This window comes from Hylobates moloch, unplaced genomic scaffold, assembly GCF_009828535.3.
Source record: "Hylobates moloch isolate HMO894 unplaced genomic scaffold, HMol_V3 SCAFFOLD_9, whole genome shotgun sequence".
Taxonomy (NCBI): domain Eukaryota; kingdom Metazoa; phylum Chordata; class Mammalia; order Primates; family Hylobatidae; genus Hylobates; species Hylobates moloch.
Genome location: NW_026652284.1, coordinates 115,941,434 through 115,958,982, shown reverse-complemented (window position 1 = coordinate 115,958,982; position 17,549 = coordinate 115,941,434). Strand labels below are relative to the sequence as shown.

The window sequence follows — 17,549 nt, the reverse complement described above, 5'->3', positions numbered from 1 at the left end:
AGCTGGCATTGACAAAGGCCATGTTACCCATCCTCCACACATTTACTTAGTATCTCCAAAATGTCAGGTCCTGTGAGACTGGGTATAGTAAGATAAAACAAAGACATAGTTCATTCCCTAAAGGATCCCACAGTCTACTGAGGACAAGGACAAGTAAGTAAACATAGAGGTGGGTACAATTTGTTAAAGGGACATGAAAGATGCTGCTAACTATGCTTGATTAGGTCCAGAAGGCTCCATGATCTAAGGCTATAAATAGTAAACAGAGTTGGCATGGACAAAATAAGAAAGCACATTCAAAGGGAGCCAAGAGCTGGGGAAAAGAGTTTACAGTTCCTGCTGTGTTTAAGGGACTGCAACTGGGATAGACCGAATGCAAAATGACAGTCGGTTAGTCAACAGGAGGATGAAAGGCCTCAGGAAGGCCCTTAAACACAATACAGAGGAGCCTCAACTTTATCCTGAAGAGACTAAGATCCTTCTAGAATTTTCAACTAGTTCTCTTCCTTATGGGGGGAGGTGGAGGGCAGTAGCATATCCGATGTTAGATATTAGAAAGTACACTGGAAGTAGTATGAAGAATACATTATTTAAGGAAAGGAACGAGCTGGAGCAAGACTACAAGCAAAGGTGCAATTGAGGAGGCTATGACAACCTCTGCCTGTTGTGCATCCATTCATCCAAACTATCAGTATTTATTAAGTGACTACTATATGTTAGGTGCTGGGAATAAAATAGTGAACAAAAATAGCATTATAACAAAACCAACGGCAATGTAGATGAGCTTGAAATCAAACAGCTATTCATGAGGAACAAGTGAAAAGACTTGGTGGCTATTTGAATACAGAGAAGGAAGATGAAAGAATTAGAACTTGGGAGTCTGGTTATATGGTAGTGCCACTCATCTTAACACTTTGTGTTGGTTGGGGAAGAATGAGGCCCTTTGTGTTGGTCTATATCACAGCTTTCAAAGTGCTTATAGGGCACTCAGGGAGAGGGGACCGTGAACAGATGACACCAGAGTTAGAAATTTAGATTTGGTAGTTTTGACACTATGATATAGTAAGAAATGTATAGTTTGATTGTCTTCCACAGCTCTTGGCTCACAGCTCCTAAAACCCCTGGAATTCTCTAAGTGATAAGAGCAATAAAGGTGAAAGGAGGGCCTTTTGTTATTTATAACAAGCCCCTTTCAATCACAGAAGAGTTTACATCAATAAGATGACTTCCAGAAAGCCCCTAAGGACAGAGGAGAGGTGGCTGGCTGTCGGGAACCATCCCTGTGATTAAAGCGTTGAAACTTGCTGCCCCACCTCTGACCTCCAGGAAGGGAAAAAAGCTAACCATGTTAAATTATCTTGTTTGAGAGTTATTCTGAAAAGGAGAATTACTGAGAGATGGATTTGGTGTTACCAATGGCTAGCCTATCCTACTCAAATGGCTACTGTGTCATATGTACTCCTGTAATAACAATCACAAAGTCAAATAGATGTCTTTGCTAACAGATGTTCATCTCAATGACACACACTCGGGGGATATTTTGTTACAGTGACTCCGATGAACAGTTGGCTCAGATGACAGTACAAATGATCAAATATCTTTACCAACTCACCTTGAGAAATATCAGACAAATTTCAAGAGGCACATTTTACAAGGAAATACCTGTGAATTATCGAGTTTTCTCACTTTGGCTAATAGTACATTTTCTAAAATGGGCATAATGTAACTATTTAAAAACAACTGGAACAGATATCATTGACTAAATTTTTCTTGGGCCTAAAACTGTATCAGAATACTTGCAAGCACACATAATCTGAAAATCACTTAGTATCTTTAAAGATTGAAATGCATACTTTCTGAAAAATGCAGCTATTGTGGCAGGATTTTAAAAAATAGAATTTTCCTCATTTTGTTTAAGTAAACCACTGATGTGATCTTTTTTCATCTTTTATTCTGGAAATAATGGCCTCAGATAGTAAATTTTAAATGAAAGCTGATGAAAAGTAAACTGAGTTGGTTTGATATAGCCAAACACATTGTATAGAAATCAAACCTTTATCACTGGATATATTCCAAGGAGATTTTAAAAAATTACGTTTCTGAGTTCCAAAGAAATGACAAGCCCTTTTCAGAGATACAGATGTTGTGAAATTCTTAAATGAAAGTGTTATTCTTATTTTTGCCAATAAATGTATTAGTAGCACTTTGTTCATTTTTTTTAATCCGAACATCATCTCTTTCTTCCTAACAGTTCATTTCCATTTACCTACTTTGGGGAGCTTAAAACCAGGGATTACTGAACCGCAAGGAACACAGAGGTTATTTAATTCAGTGTCCTACAATCCCTTTCATGGCATTTCTGATGAAGGGAACACGCAGCATCTGTTACACTTTCTCCAAAGATGAGGAGATTTTATTTATAATCTCGGCTAGTGGAACAGTGTTTTTTTTTTTTTTTTGGTTTTGTTTTTTAAAGTACTGGTTTTTCAAGACAGAACATAGGCCTTGAACTTTGAATCCTGAATCTGCTCCTTCTTTACCAGTCCTGTGACTTTGGACAAGGCACTTAACTTCCCTGACCTTAAATTCTCATTTGTACAATAGAGATCATAGTAGGTGGTTATAAGGAAAATGTGACATATATCAAAGTGCCTTGTGGAGAGCAGTTTCTCATCAAATATTACATCCTTCTTGAAAGCCCCTTTTTATACTGAGATGAGATTTACAGTAGGTTTTTCTGTTTCCTTTAGGAGCTAACAAAATTAATCTTATTCATTTGTAACCTGTGGCTACCCGTCCAGCGCTAGAAGACAACAGTAACTTAGGCAAGTTATATTCTCAAATACTATCATATTTCTTCCCATCACATGCTTTTACCAGTAACTTAGAAAAAATCAATGGTAATCTTCATCTGAACAATGTTATCAAGTCTCTGTATAGGGTTGTTCAATCAGACAAACATTTACTAAGTGCTTATAATGTGCCAAAAACTGAGCTAGTAGCCAGAGATTAACCTAGAGATATAGAATTTTTCCTTAGAAGTTAATAATCTTTTGAAAACTAGACATATTATGATTCTACTACATAGCTATATGCTATATACTATGTTATATATAAATTGATATGTGAATAAAACTGAAAAATCACACAGAAGGCATCTGTGGTGGTTCTCTGAAGGAGACAATTTTTGAAAACCATCTTGTGATCATTCATTCATTCAGTAAATATTTACTAACGACCTACTATGTGCCAGGCATTATATACTAGTTATTGGGAATAAAAAGGTGAAGTGCGGTGGGTGGGAGGTAGGGGAGGGAGGAGGAGAGTGCCTACCCTCATGGAATTTAGAATCTAATTTATGATGTTCTAGTTCCATGTAATAGTTTTAGTTATTCAAAGATGGCCACATTTCCCATTTGATACATGAATGAATAACCATTTATTTGTGTTACAAGCTCCTTGGTTTTCTAAGTTGGGTATCTTATAATACACCCACCCTATCTAAAATCCAAGAAACAATTTTTTTTTTTTTTTTTTTTGAGACGGAGTCTCGCTCTATTGCCTAGGCTGGGGTGCAGTGGGGCAATCACAGCTCACTGCAACCTCTACTTCCCAGGTTCAAGCAATTCTCCCACCTCAGCCTCCCAAGCAGGTGGGTTTACAGGTGTGCACCACTATACCCGGCTAATTTTTGTATTTTTTTTTTGGTAGCGATGAGGTTTCACCATGTTGGCCAGGCTGGTCTTGGACTCCTGACCTCAAGTGATGTGCCTACCTTGGCCTCTGAAAATGCTAGGATTATAAGCGTGAGCCATCACGCCGAGCCCAGCATAAAAAATTTTTTTAAGAAGAATTTATTTCCCACTCCCCCTACCATGTTGCAAAATGAAGTGTGATGGGTGAGTAATCTTTAGGATTTCAAACAGTTGAGACCAATGGCCAAGGTCTGAAGTTATGCCAGAGGTTGCAAGCTGTATTAGAAAAGTTGGAAGTAGAAAACTCATTTAAAAGTGGGTCAGTGGAGGAAGATGAGGTCAAACGGGTATCTGCAAGGCAGCGCTACCGATGGCAAGCCACTGTAAGCGAGCTGAAGGGCTTTGTCTACTCCTTATACCAAGTACCCGCAAAGTTTGTTATACACAGTGAAGCTTTTACTATACTGAAAAAGCCACTGAAGCTTTTACTGTAACTGTGCCAAGGCAGCTCACAAAATGCTAGGCTAAATGAGGAAAATCTTTCCTCTTGACTAGTAATCTTAAAAGGCATTGCCAGGAATAATAGATGCTAAATTAAGTAGGAAAGCTATAACATTTGTAATCTGAACCCTTCATGACGGTAATTCAACTCGGGGAAGGAGGTGCACTCATGATGGTATTTCTTTTCCTTTGGTGTCCCACTACACCACCCAAAGCACACCTGGAAAGCACACAGCTGTTTTATGTGTGCAAGACTTGTTATTGTATGAAGTTGATAAAATTGCAAATGCTGCATTCCGGCCAAATTAGAACACTGGTGGATAGGGCCGTCAGTTATTTGAAGGCAACACTACCATGTGACAGAAAGAGCACTGGCTCTGTGTTGAAATCACAGCTGCAGTAACAGTCAGTGCCTGGAAGAGTGCCAGGCATGAGTGAGTGTGGGAATCAAACAATGAAGGCTGACTTTTTCCTTTAGAGCTCTTAAACCTTTGTCTGGTTCTGGAAAGATGCAGGTAATCTTCTATAGGGCCATTATCCCATTATCCTTGGCAGCAGATAGAAAAGGGAGTAAATTAATCCTACAGAATACTTCTCAATTCAATTGTTTTAATGCCTTTCCTATCATTTACAAAAATAAAAAATAAATAAAAAAATCAAAAGTACAAGCAGCAAACCCAAATGTCTTGAATGTCTCTTGCTTTTGCTTTTCCTCCTTTGGACTTTAATCTTTCAAGAATTTTTCAGTTTTATTAATCTATATAACTTATTTCCAGACTCTAATAATTAGAGTCCACGCGCTGAGACAGACAACGTGAGTGTCTGGCTCACATGGTAGAAATCCGGTCTTTATCGAACGGAAAGATGAATACACGTAATGAAGGCAATCGTTCTTTCTGAAATAAGTGGATTATGAAGCCCAAAAAGTTAAATATCTTGCCTAACTGATATTAAAATTTAGGGTAAAATGGGGTACAGGATCCAGGTTTCCCACACAACTTGCCTGGCAATTTCTACTACATCATCCAACCACATCTGTATTAAATCTAAACCTAAGAACTCAATGTAAGCCAAAGTGGAAATGAACAGACACTGGGCCTACCTAAAAGGAATTTAAGATTTCTTCTCCTTTAGAGTCTCTGCTACTTTCAGGAGACTCAGCATTTATGGAAGAGCTGAGGCATAATTATTATTGTCATCTGGTAAGAATATTAGGAAGTAGGAACACATCTAACCGTAACGAATTCAAAGAGAAGAGAGGAGCCACATCCTTCCTCAACTGAATAACAAACTTGTAAAACTATTACGGGGTTTGTTAAAATACAATTCAGTGAGCTCCCAGTAGGCACTCTCTGCCAAGTATAAAGAGATAAAATCTATCCATTCCTGCCCTTCCAGAGGTTCACAAGCTAGGTGAGAGAGAGAAATGTAAGAACTGTAGTAATGCTCAACAGGTTAGCTATTACCGTCTCTAAACTTCCCTAGCAATGGTTGACCTAAGTGTAGAAGGACACTAGGAGACAGTCAAATGAAACACGAGAAGGCCATTCTAGGCTGAGGAGGCAGTATGAGCAAAGGTCTGGAAGACTAAGATGACACAGAATGTTCAGGGAATTACAAAAACTTAAATATGTCCAAGACAAAGACTTTGATCTTACCAGTGGCCACACAGATGAGGCTGAAGAGGTTGTCTGAGGCCCAGGGGATTATTGCAAGCTTCTAGAAACTATGCCAAGAGGCACAGAGCACCTAGCAAGAGATCTCTCCTAAAGTAAAACACGAAAACCTACTGATTCTTGCATTTTATCATTGTTACTGCTTCCCTTTCATTGATAACGGTTCACATACTCTTACTTTAACAATTTCAATTATTAATATGAATCACCTATCCATTGCTTCTTATTTTCTTCATTTATGGTAAATGAGGACATCAAAGAATTCCCTTCCCCCTCAACTTTCACGGTTATTATTCTCTCTTATGTTGTCAGTCTATGAATTATATCAAAGAATCACGGAATGATAAATGGAAAACTGATTTGCACTAATTGAAAATAGAGAACTTTTGTTTTCTTCACTGAAAAGAATTTCCACTAAGAATCCATACTCAGCAGAGTAGCTTAAAAGGAACCAGTTAAGGCTGAAACCATCTTGGTATGCGCAGGCAATTATTTTTTAAATGAACGAACCATTCAGGAGTGAAATATGCAAGAATGTTACATTAAACTCTTGTAAGGGCTTGAAAATATGCCTCCTGAACCTTAGTCTTACACCTCCCCACCACCCAAATTCCTCTTCCATACCTTAAACTATTTGATGAAAAAGATCAGGCCATTTTTATACCTCTAGTATTAAGTACTTCTTTAGCACTCAATAAATATTTGCTGAAACAAAGTAGAATACTTTGGTGAGGAAGCGTACGTGGGTACAATATCCAGTCCTAAGTCTGGATTAAGTCAATGTGATCAACAAGGCTGTTGTCTGACACCTTCACTTACATATTCTCCGTAAGTCTCTTGTGTTGGGGGTGGCGGTGGAGGTCTGTACCCAGTTGGAGGGACTCCTCTTGCTCTGGGAGTGAGAAGTCCTCTTCCTCGACTCACTGGCCCTCGGGTGGACAGGACTCCTCTGGGAGTTGGCGTCCCTCGTGGTACTACAACTCCAACTGGCCGGGCTGTAACTCCTCCCCTTCCCCTGTAACCAAGAGGGTCAAATTAGCAATATCTATCATAGTCTCTAACATTCTGTTATACACATATATTTATACCTCAGAAATAAAATCAATGTTCTATATTTTTGTAAAAAGGAATAAGGAAGTCACAAGCAAAGAACTAAAGCAAACATGAAACAGGTATCTGTCAAAAGGAAATTAAGTCATATAGGGAGTTCGTCTAGCAACAATATAGAAGTCTGGAGTTAATCTCTGGTCAGTATACAGAGTATGAAACTGTGATATTTGGAGAAGCCACAGGCACCCAAGACTTCTATATGATGCCATGTCAGGATTACACCCGAACTTCCCTCCCACACTATGAGGTGTGCCTTTTCTTACTTATCTCAGGACAAGGAAACTGAGGCTTACAGAGATTCTAAAACTGTCTCAGAACAGCTGTGAGCAAAGCCAGAGGCCAAAATATATGCCAAAATTCCACCACAGAGACAATAAAATGTACTTTCCTGAATAATGTATCAACTACATGGTAATAAAACAACATTCTTAGGTTAAGTAAACACAGGCATTTTCTGAGGTAGAATTCAACATATTCATGTATTTCTAATGTAAATCATAAGACTTCAAGTCAGGAAGGAAGGAGATGGCTCTGTCAAGAATGGCTCCACAGAAGCAAAAACCTGAGAAAATATAAGGACAGAAAAGTGTGGCTACCCCAGAGAATACAGACACAGTATGATGCACCTCATCTGGACACGGCCCTCCAGCAAAACTGCAGCTGGCGAGGCTGGCTGCCTACAGATCAGCTTCCTCCTTCTTCAGTGTGTCTGGGATAGCGAATATGCAGCTAAAGACTCATTTTCCAAAAATAGCAAATTATCAAAACCCAAAGCTGGACTTTGAAAAGACTGAGGAAACTGATAAACCTCTAGACAGGCTAAAGAGAAAAAAAAAGCCCAAACACCAATATCAGAAATGAAGAGGGTTTCAGCCGGGTGTGATGGCTCAGGCCTGTAATCCCAGCACTGTGGGAGGCCAAGACAGGTGGATCACCTGAGGCCAAGAGTTCAGGACCAGCCTGGTCAACATGGCAAAACCCCATCTCTACTAAAAATACAAAAATTAGCTGGGCACGGTGGTGTGTGCCTATAGTCCCAACTACTTGGGAGGCTGAGCAACGACAATCACTTGAACCCAAGAGGCTGAGGTTGCAGTGAGCCAGTATCACACCACTGCACTGCAGCCTGGGCGACAAAGTGACTCTGTCTCAGACAAATTAAAAAAAAAAAAAAAAGAGAGAGAGAAGAAGAGGATTTCATTATTATTGACCTCAAGGACATTCAAGAATAATGAAGAAATACTATGAACAACTCCAAGCTCACATTTTTTAACTTACATGAATGTGACTGATTCTGATTCATAATGACCAACACAAAGAGAATTAAATAATCTGAATGGGCCTATGTCTATTAAATAAATTTAATCAACAGTTAATGATCTTCCAAAAAAGAAAGCATCAACTCCATATGGTTTCAATGAATTTTATCAAATATTAAAGAATGAAATGATACCAGTTCTCTATAATCTTGTCCAAAAAATAAAAGCAGAGGGAACGCTTCCTAACCCCATCTGTGGGGCCGGTCATTGGAAGTGCCTCGTTAAAAGTATTTCTACAGTACTTGTCAGAGGCTGGGACCGGTCTGGGCCAGCCAGGGAGGCCAGAGGTGACTGTCCCCAGCCTGTTCTTGAGCACTGGTTGGGACCTGACAAAGGAAGTATCTCTCAAAATACTAAATCACCCTCGGAGGCTACAACTGGCCAGAGATGGGGAGGAAAAGCATTAACAAGTGCCAGCTTTGTGACCAGCCCAACTGCTCTGTGACCTCCTTAGGATGAGACATGTGGTCTGAGGGGGAACAAGAACAAGGCCTCCTCATAACCAATGTGGATAAAGACAGTCTAAAGTGAAGAACTAGAAATCAGCATCTCTCATGAACACAGGTACAAAAATCCTCAAAAATATTAGCAAACTCCATTCCATAATGTATTAAAAGAATTATACACCACAACCAAGTAGGATTTATTCCAGGTACATAAGGTCGATTTAATATTAGAAAATCAATGTAATCCACCACATCAACGAGGCCAAAGTAGGAAAATCATGTGATCATATAAATAGAGCAGAAAAAGCATGTGGCCAATGGCGACACTCATTCATGACAACTTTCAGTAAATTTCCTCAAGTTGAAAAAGAACATCGGGCAGGCGTGGTGGCTCACACCTGTAATCCCAGAACTTTGTGAGGCCAACATGGGTGGATCACTTGAGATCAGGAGTTCCAGACCAGCATGGCCAACATGGTGAAACCCCGTCTCTAATGAAAAAAGACAAAAATTAGCCAGGCTTGGTGATACATGCCTGTAATCCCAGCTACTCAGGCTGAGGCATGAGAATTACTTGAATCTGGGAGGCAGAGGTTGCAGTGAGCCTAGATGGCGCCACCTAGATGCACTCCAGCCTGGGCGACAGAGCGAGACTCTGTCTCAAGAGAAGAAAGAACACGTACAGCAAACCTACAACATATTGAATTGTGAGCAAATGAATGCTCTCCCCTTAAGATTGGGAACATGGCAAGGATGTCTACTCTCACAACTACTATTCAACACTATACTAGAAGTCCCACCTACTTCAACAGGACAAGAAAAGTAAATAAAACTTATACAGATTTTGAAGAAAAAAGTAAAACTTCTTTTGTTCACAGGTGACATCACTGGCTATGTAAAAAAATCCCCCAAAATAGTCCCCAACACCCCCCAAACCCTACAGTTAATAAGCTAGTTATACTCCTACAGTTAATAAGCTAGTAAAACAAGGTTATAAAAGGTTACTAGTCAAATGCTTTCCTACATACCAGCAAAAAATAGTTGTAATTTTAAGAACACAAAAACATTTACAGAAGCCATAAAAAAAATTGCATGTTTTCGTACAAATTTAACAAAATTATGTACAGTATTCCTATGTAGAAAACTACAAAATGCTGATGGAAGAACTCAAAGGAGTAACATCCATGTTCATGGTCATAATGTTGTTAAGACGCCAGTTCTTCCCAACTAATCTGCAGATTCAATGCAATCCTAATCAAAATCTCAGCAAGTGATATATTTTTAGATACTGACAAACATTTTCTAAAGTACACATGGAAAGGCAAAAGACCCAGAACAGACAACACAATACTGACAAGAAAAACAATGTTAGAAGACTCATAATATGTAATTTCAAGACTTATTATAAAGCTACAATCAATACGGCATGGTATTTGCGAAAGAAAAGACAGATCAATGGAACGAAATACAGAGCCCAGAAACTGACCCTCAGAAATACAGTCAACTGATCACCGACAAAGGAATAAAGACAATTCAATGGAAAATAATGTTTTTTTCAACAAATGGTACAGGAACAAGTGAATATCAATAAGCTAAAAAAAAAAAGTAGACACAGACCTTACAATCTTTCACAAAAATCAACTCAAAATGTATCTTAAAACCAAATATGAAACATAAAACTTATAGAAGAAAGCATAGAAGAAAATCTGTATTATATTAGTTTGGTGATGAGTTTTTAGATACAATATCAAAAAAGTCCTTGAAAGAAAAATTGGTAAGTTCGACTTTGTTAAAAGTATAGACTTCTGCTTTGTGTAGGACACTATTAAGAGATAAAGAGACAAGCCACAGAAAGGAAGAAAATATTTGGGAAACACGTTAGCTGATAAAGGATTTGTATCCAAAACACAGAAAAAAACATTTATAACTCAACAATAAGAAAGCAAATGACCCATTTAAAAAGCAGGCAAAATACTTGAACAGACAACTCACCAAAGAAGATCTACAGATAGCAAATAACCAAATAAAGATGTTCAACATCATTTGTCACTAGGGAATTCAAACTAAAACAAAAGTGAGATACCACTTCTCACTTATTAAAATGACTAAAATAAATAATTGAATATACCAATTGTTGGTGAGGATATGAAAACATAAAGTCTCATTCCTGCCTGGAACGCAACATAGTATACAGCCACTTAGACAGTTTGGCAATTTCTTGCAAAGCTAAACATAGCCTTATTATACAATCTAGCAGTTGTATTCCTAGGTTTTTACCCAATGGATCTGAAAACTTATGCCTACATAAAAACTTGCACATAAATGTTTATAGTGGCTTTATTCATAGCAACCAAGATGCCCTTCGATAGATGAACAGATAAGCAAACTGGGTTACATGCATACAGTAGAAAACGATTCAGCAGTAGAAAGAAATGAGCTAACAATCCACAAAAACTAGGAATAAATCTTCAATGCACATTTCTAAGTGAAAGAAGCCACTCTGGAAAGGCTACATACTGTATGCTTTCAACTGTATGACATACTGAAAATACTAAAACTAGAGAGATGATAAAAAAAAAAATCAGTAGTTAACACAGGTTAAGGAGTGGAGAGAAGGTTGAATGACTACAGCTTAGGGTGATAAAACTATTCTGTATGATACCAAAATGACGGTGAATACATGACACAAAGCATTTGTCAAAACCCAAATAACTTCACAGCACAGAGTGAATTTTCATGTTTGCACACTAAAAACCACAATATTATTGAGGAAGTAGGAGACTCTCAGGATGCAATGCTGGATGTGAACAAACATTTTAACTAGATTAAAGCATATGAAAACAATTTTATTGAAGGGATTGGAGAAAAGTAAACTTAGAAATGAGAGAAGTCTGTTAGACTAAAGGCAAAAAAAACCCCAAACAAACCGTAAATAAGCACTGTTCTAGTTGATGAAGTTATTTTCTACAGGAAGAAGTGTAAGTACGGGTTAACCATTCTGATATCACTGTACATGTATCCTGGAACTCAACAATTAAATAAAAGAATGGTGGGAGCCAGTTTCTCACATTGGAGTGGAGTAATAAGCAAAGGGAAGAGGCTATAATGGTCAATGTGGGAACAGATTAAAACCAGAGACATCAGTATGAACTCATGTTTAGTTTACTATATTTACAGATGGTTAAACATGCATAAATATGTGTATATACATAGGTTAGTACATACACATATATGTCCATTCTATGTCAGCTGAGAAAGCGCAGACTTTAGCACATCCCAGAAACAACAAGCAGGGCCAGCAGCCTGATCTTGGTTTCTAATACCATACTCCAATAAATGGAACCTGAGCTTCTTGGAGAAATGATTGATTTTAGGACTGGAAGTAGAAATATCTAAGATTAGTCTGGAGCAATGTATAGCGCCAGAAAGTAAGAAGGTGCTAAAAAAAAAAAAACCCTCAAATTATGTTTGAATAAAACCCTCAAATTATGGGTGTGTGTCAAAGCCAACTGAAAGAACTCCCAATGACCAAAGCGGAGACAATCTGAGCAAGAAAAGACAGTGGCACCGAATTGTAACACAATGTATAAAATTAATATCCATGAGTCCATACTGAGAGAAATGACTGAATCAACCAATTAATAGATAAATAGGGGAGAAGGCACAAATCTTCCAGATAATTTTTGTAGATATTCCACCTAGGGGGAGTGAACCGTAATTCCCCACTTCTTAATTAGGGGTTCCCCATAGTGACTTCCTTTTAAAGGATATAGTAAGAAAAGAAAGAAAAATGAGGAATTCGACAGTGGAGAAACTTGACAAGCATGACCTCAGCTACGTTATCAAGGTAACATGAGCATAAGTCACGTGGACAGTACGTATACTTGATTTGACGTGGCAAACACGGCATTTTACCTCTGTGGTTTTAGTTCCCCAAACTCATAAGCCCAAGTTAATGATGAAAACAAATCTGACAAATCCCAGTTGAGAAACATCTTAGAAAACACCTGATTAGTACTCCACAAAACTGTTAAGATCATCAAAACAAACAAGTCTAAGAAACTGTCACAGCCAAGAGGAGCCTAAGGAGACAGGACAACTGAACGTGATGTTGTATTCCAGGGATTCTGGAACAGACAAAGGACACTAGGTAAAAACTAAGGAAACCCGAAATGGACTTTAGTTAATACTGTACCAGTATTGTCAATAATACAGTTAACCATGTGTCAATATTGGTTCATAAACTGAAATAAGTGAGCCATGCTAATGTAAGATGTTAATAATAGAGAAAAATCACATGCGGGATATACGAAAACTCTCTGTACTATTTTCACAATCTTTCTGTAAAGTCACAACTGTTCTAAAATACTAAGTACATTAAAAAAAAAAATCTCAATTTTGCAGCTTTCTTGCAGCTATGGTGGGCCTGTGATCCAGTTCTGGCCCTGACTGAGATTTATGGGAAACTCTTTAAAATTACATAGTTGGCATTCTCTTTCCCCTTTCACTCTTTTCTTCTTCCTACATAGGATGCAGACATGTTTGTAAGGGCAGCAGGCTTGAAGGAAAACGTGAAAGGCTAAGAAAAGCGCAGCCATAAGCTCTGTGGAGCTGGGGAAGGACAGTGTGGCATCGCTGTGCAGGTTTTAAGTGGGGCAGGAGAAGGACGTAATATTTCTACTGGGTTAAGCCACTACAGGTGCATACTTGGTATTAGCAGTTGAACCTAATCTTAATATAATATGTCTAATGCAGTAAAAAGAAAAAAAATAACACTTTTTTGTCATCTCACCCTCAGGTAACCCTTTAATGACTATTGTAAATTAGGCTTTTTCTTTAAAATCCTAGACCATAACAATTGGTACAGTAAAAATAGTTGTCATGAGCAAAAACATTGGAATCAGATCTGGATTCAATTCTTCATGTACTTACTAGCTCAGGTACCTGCCCGTTAGCACTCAAACTAATCAAGAGCCTGAACTTTCCAGGTCAGTTTCCTCAACTGTGAAATGAGGCTAAACATAGAGCCCACTTTTGTATTATTAGGAGAGAAACATGAGGCAGTGCACATAAAGTGTTTAGAATTTTTACTGACTCAATAAAAATCAAGTTTATTTAAACTTCAATCATTCTGAATGGTAATGATGATATAATTTCTGTAGTGTCTTATTCATCTTTGTATATCTCCAGTATATATATCTAGAGAAATCTTTAACATGATTAAAGTAGTTTGTAGCTACAGTGCATCTAACTCCTTTGTGACATTTTCATTAATTAGTGTATATTTAAACTAATTAACGCTTCCTGTTTTCCTTATCCAATATCCATGATTGCCATCCAAGGTACTTTATGAATTACAAAATATTCAATATGCTTCTTGAATATATAAATGTATGCCTTTCATCAAATTGAAAGACATACATTTATATATTCAAGAAGCCCACACTTCTCTTCCACAATCATTGACATTGTTAGTTACGTCCCACTGGTGTATGAAACCACACTAAGGTATTTTTATCTGCTATGGAATTTTAGACAAGTCATTTGATATACATCTAGTTGTTCTGGACGCTTATCTATAAAAGATATTTTGAAAATTAGTTTTTTAAGTGCTGAAATTCCACGGGAGCGGTATTAAGCAGCAATAGCTTAACAATGCTTTAGATGACACTGGTGGAAGAAAGGCATGATGGAAGTGACGTGCTAACACAAGAATCCTGTCTTATCGCAAAGTTTTCACTGACTGCTACAAATAACATTCAGGGCAAGGCTGAACAGCTGGATTGATAACATGGGGATGAGAAGAGAAAAAGCATCTATTAGTGAGAACTTGATAACCAATGACACTTTTTTAAAAAACAGAAAAGCAGATCCAAATTGATAGGAATAGGGTACCACAAACTGAGTGTAACAGAAGAGCAAAAAGATAACACATCTGCATAGAGTTTTGAAAGCAGATTAATGGATGGTCTACAATGCAATAATTCTTTCTGTTTGGGTTTTTCAGCAGGGTGACATGGTTTCTGGTCTTGAAACTCAGATATGAAAAAAATCCACGAAGGCTTTTGTAGTGAGCTGCCATGGGAAGAATGCTTCGAATGAACAAATACAAAAACAAAAACAGTCACTCAGAAATGAATTATTTAGTTTACAGACTAATACAAAGTTTTAAGATGTAATGAAAAAGCATACACTTTGGGTTCCAACACATTAATACTCAAATGCAGTTCTGTCATTTGATCTTTAAACCTCAGTTTTCCTATCTGTAAATTGGGGTTAATAAATCCTATGGCAGAATAGCTGCGATGTTTACACCCTGGGTATGTAAAGTGCATAGCCTAAAACAGGCATGTAGTAAGTGGTAATTAGTACACAGACTTCTGCTTCTACTCTGTCCTTCTATATTTTCCTTTTGGCTGTTTAGCGAAAGATGAGGGAAGGAGACAGAAAGTACAACTCATGTCAGTTCTCATTTTACACATTTAGCAACAGCAATGTGGTCTGATAAGAGTTTGTAAACACATACTAAGTTTTTTGGCTTTTGTCTATACATTTTATGAGAAGCAGCCAAGTACAGCAGGTAGAACAATGAATTCAGTGGCAGATGCCCTGACTGCTTAAGCGAGCTCCAGCATTGCTAACTTGGTGACCTGGGAAAATACAGCTGACTCCTGGGGTTCACTCAGATGGAGCAGGACCCATGCTGACTAGTGTGGGGCCTGCAAGATCTAGTGACAGGGCCTTAGTCTTCTATCAGGGGTCACAGTGAGAAAAACCTTCCCAGAGATCCATTTGAGGTCTGTGTCCTGATGCAATAAGCACCTGAGGGGTAACTGTATTTTTCCTATAACATTCCTAATACATTTGACAATCTTGTTTCATTTCTGTGAGAGTGCTTTTCTGAGAATAAAGTTCAATCATTCTAAGAGTGTTTTCCTTGCCTAAGGTTGCTATGCAAATGAGAAGGCTGACAAAAGGAAAAGGCGAAACAGCCTACAGTTATAGTCTCTTACAACACAGGGAAGAAACTGTCAGAGTTGATGAAGACTAAAACTTTTGAAGAGATGATGCTGGCAGCTCTTACTCTGAGCAACTCTAGAGACCACCCGAAATGTGGTTCTAGGGCAGCGCATCTCATGAGTTCATGCGCATCCACGTCGCCTGAGGACCTTGTTTTAGGCCAGAGTGGGGTTTACATTCTGCTTTTCTAATAGGCTCTCAAGTGCTGCTGCTGGTCTGCAAACAATCTGTTGATGAGCTGAGTCTTAGATCCAGAGGTTGTAGCCCTTTTATGAAGCAGATTATTGGTTATTTCTTTTCTTTATTCTGTGTTTCATCCAATCTTCAATGCAATTAAAAAAAAAACTAATTGAGCAACTGCTTCTTTATCCTACATTGTATAGAGTATAAAAGAAATCCAAGGCACTTTACAAGATACAATTTAACAAGTTACAAACTGGTTACTGGTAAAATTGTTGACAAATAAGACAGTGTATAAGGAAGTACATTCTTAAGTGCCAGAGAGTTATTTTTCTTCTCTTTGTACCCAGCGAAGTCTCTGATAACAGAGAGCTCCTTATTTATTTTGAAGCCTGTATCACCCACTGTCTTCCAATTCTGATTTTTAGCATGCTTTTACTTTTTTCCTTCATTTAAAAACAAAAATCTTTGTCATTTCTAACTATCAACTCTATTGCCTTTTGGAACTATGCGCAAAAAAATTCCTTCGTCTCTGGAAACAATGATCCATTTGATAATAGATAAGTTTAAGACAGAGAAGTAATATGCCTACGGTCCTCTGTCGAGGGACTGATCAAATATCTGTGCTGCAGGAATTCAGTTTTTAGTGTCGAATTATTTTGCGTAATCAAAAAAGGAATCACAGCACAGTTTGATGCCTTGAAAAGGAAATTTTAAAAATTAAGTAGGATTTGGAAGTGTGTGCTTTTCTTTCTATCTCCATTTTATGGAAGAGAGAACTATGGCTTAGAGAGAAGTAACCCCAAGCTCCCCAAGGCCACAAAGTGAGTAAGAGTCAGGGGTGACTCTGGAAACTCTGGTTCCCCAGTGCCAGAGTTCCCCCACTCTAATCCCCAGCCTCAAACATCCTGCTTCTTTTCTGCCTCCAAGCCTTTGCACCCTTAACTGGGATGAGTTCCCACCAGCACTATTCCATCTGATTTTTTCAGTTTGTTCATATCCGCTCTCCCCCTGTGGCATTACTTGCATCCTCATTTGTATTTTCATGGCATTCTTTTCTTCATGTTTCTTTTCCCCTATTTATACCACTCTGTAATAGTTGTTTGTCTCTGATTTTCCCCTCTTAAACTCTAGACTTACTCAGGTAAAGTAACTTCAATTCTTATCACAAAAGGGATTTAAGGAAAATCTGTGATACTAATGACCTAGCTTCAGAAACAGATGATTTTCAAAGAGGTTTTGAATAAAACTATTAAAAGTTCTGAAAAACCAAAGTGTGGTGGGGAAGAGAGAGCCACAGTACATGAACATACTCACTGGATTCCTTCTGCCCTAAACTGTCTTAGCTCATTAGTGGATCTTGTTTAAACTTTAGGAAAAAATAAGTTGGCAACCCAGGTGTCAACCTTCCTCCCGTTGGCATTGATGTCTACAGCAGGCTCAGAACAGTTCTCCAGCTTTATGTTGCACGGGACATGTAAAAGTGCTGGCCGAGCTGTAACTGACAGAATCTGTGCCCAGTTGCATTTCTTGTCTGTTCTTCCCTGGCTAGCATTTCAACTACAAGTTCTTGTTAGAAGTTACCCAATTTGTAACACTATT

General features: G+C 38.2%; 1 protein-coding gene across 6 annotated transcripts in view; it reads right to left on the bottom strand.

Annotated features, from left to right (window-relative positions):
* The window catches only part of KHDRBS3 (KH RNA binding domain containing, signal transduction associated 3), a 197,800-nt gene that overhangs the window by 66,484 nt on the left and 113,767 nt on the right, over window positions 1-17,549 (bottom strand). For all 6 annotated transcript variants that reach the window (XR_009215021.1, XR_009215022.1, XR_009215019.1 and 3 more), the window contains one exon: window positions 6,692-6,887. Coding sequence is in view for 3 of the 6 variants with exons in the window: in XM_032760488.2 (XP_032616379.1) it covers window positions 6,692-6,887 (196 nt within the window). In the remaining 3 variants the exon portion in view is untranslated. The remainder of the gene's footprint in view (window positions 1-6,691; window positions 6,888-17,549) is intronic.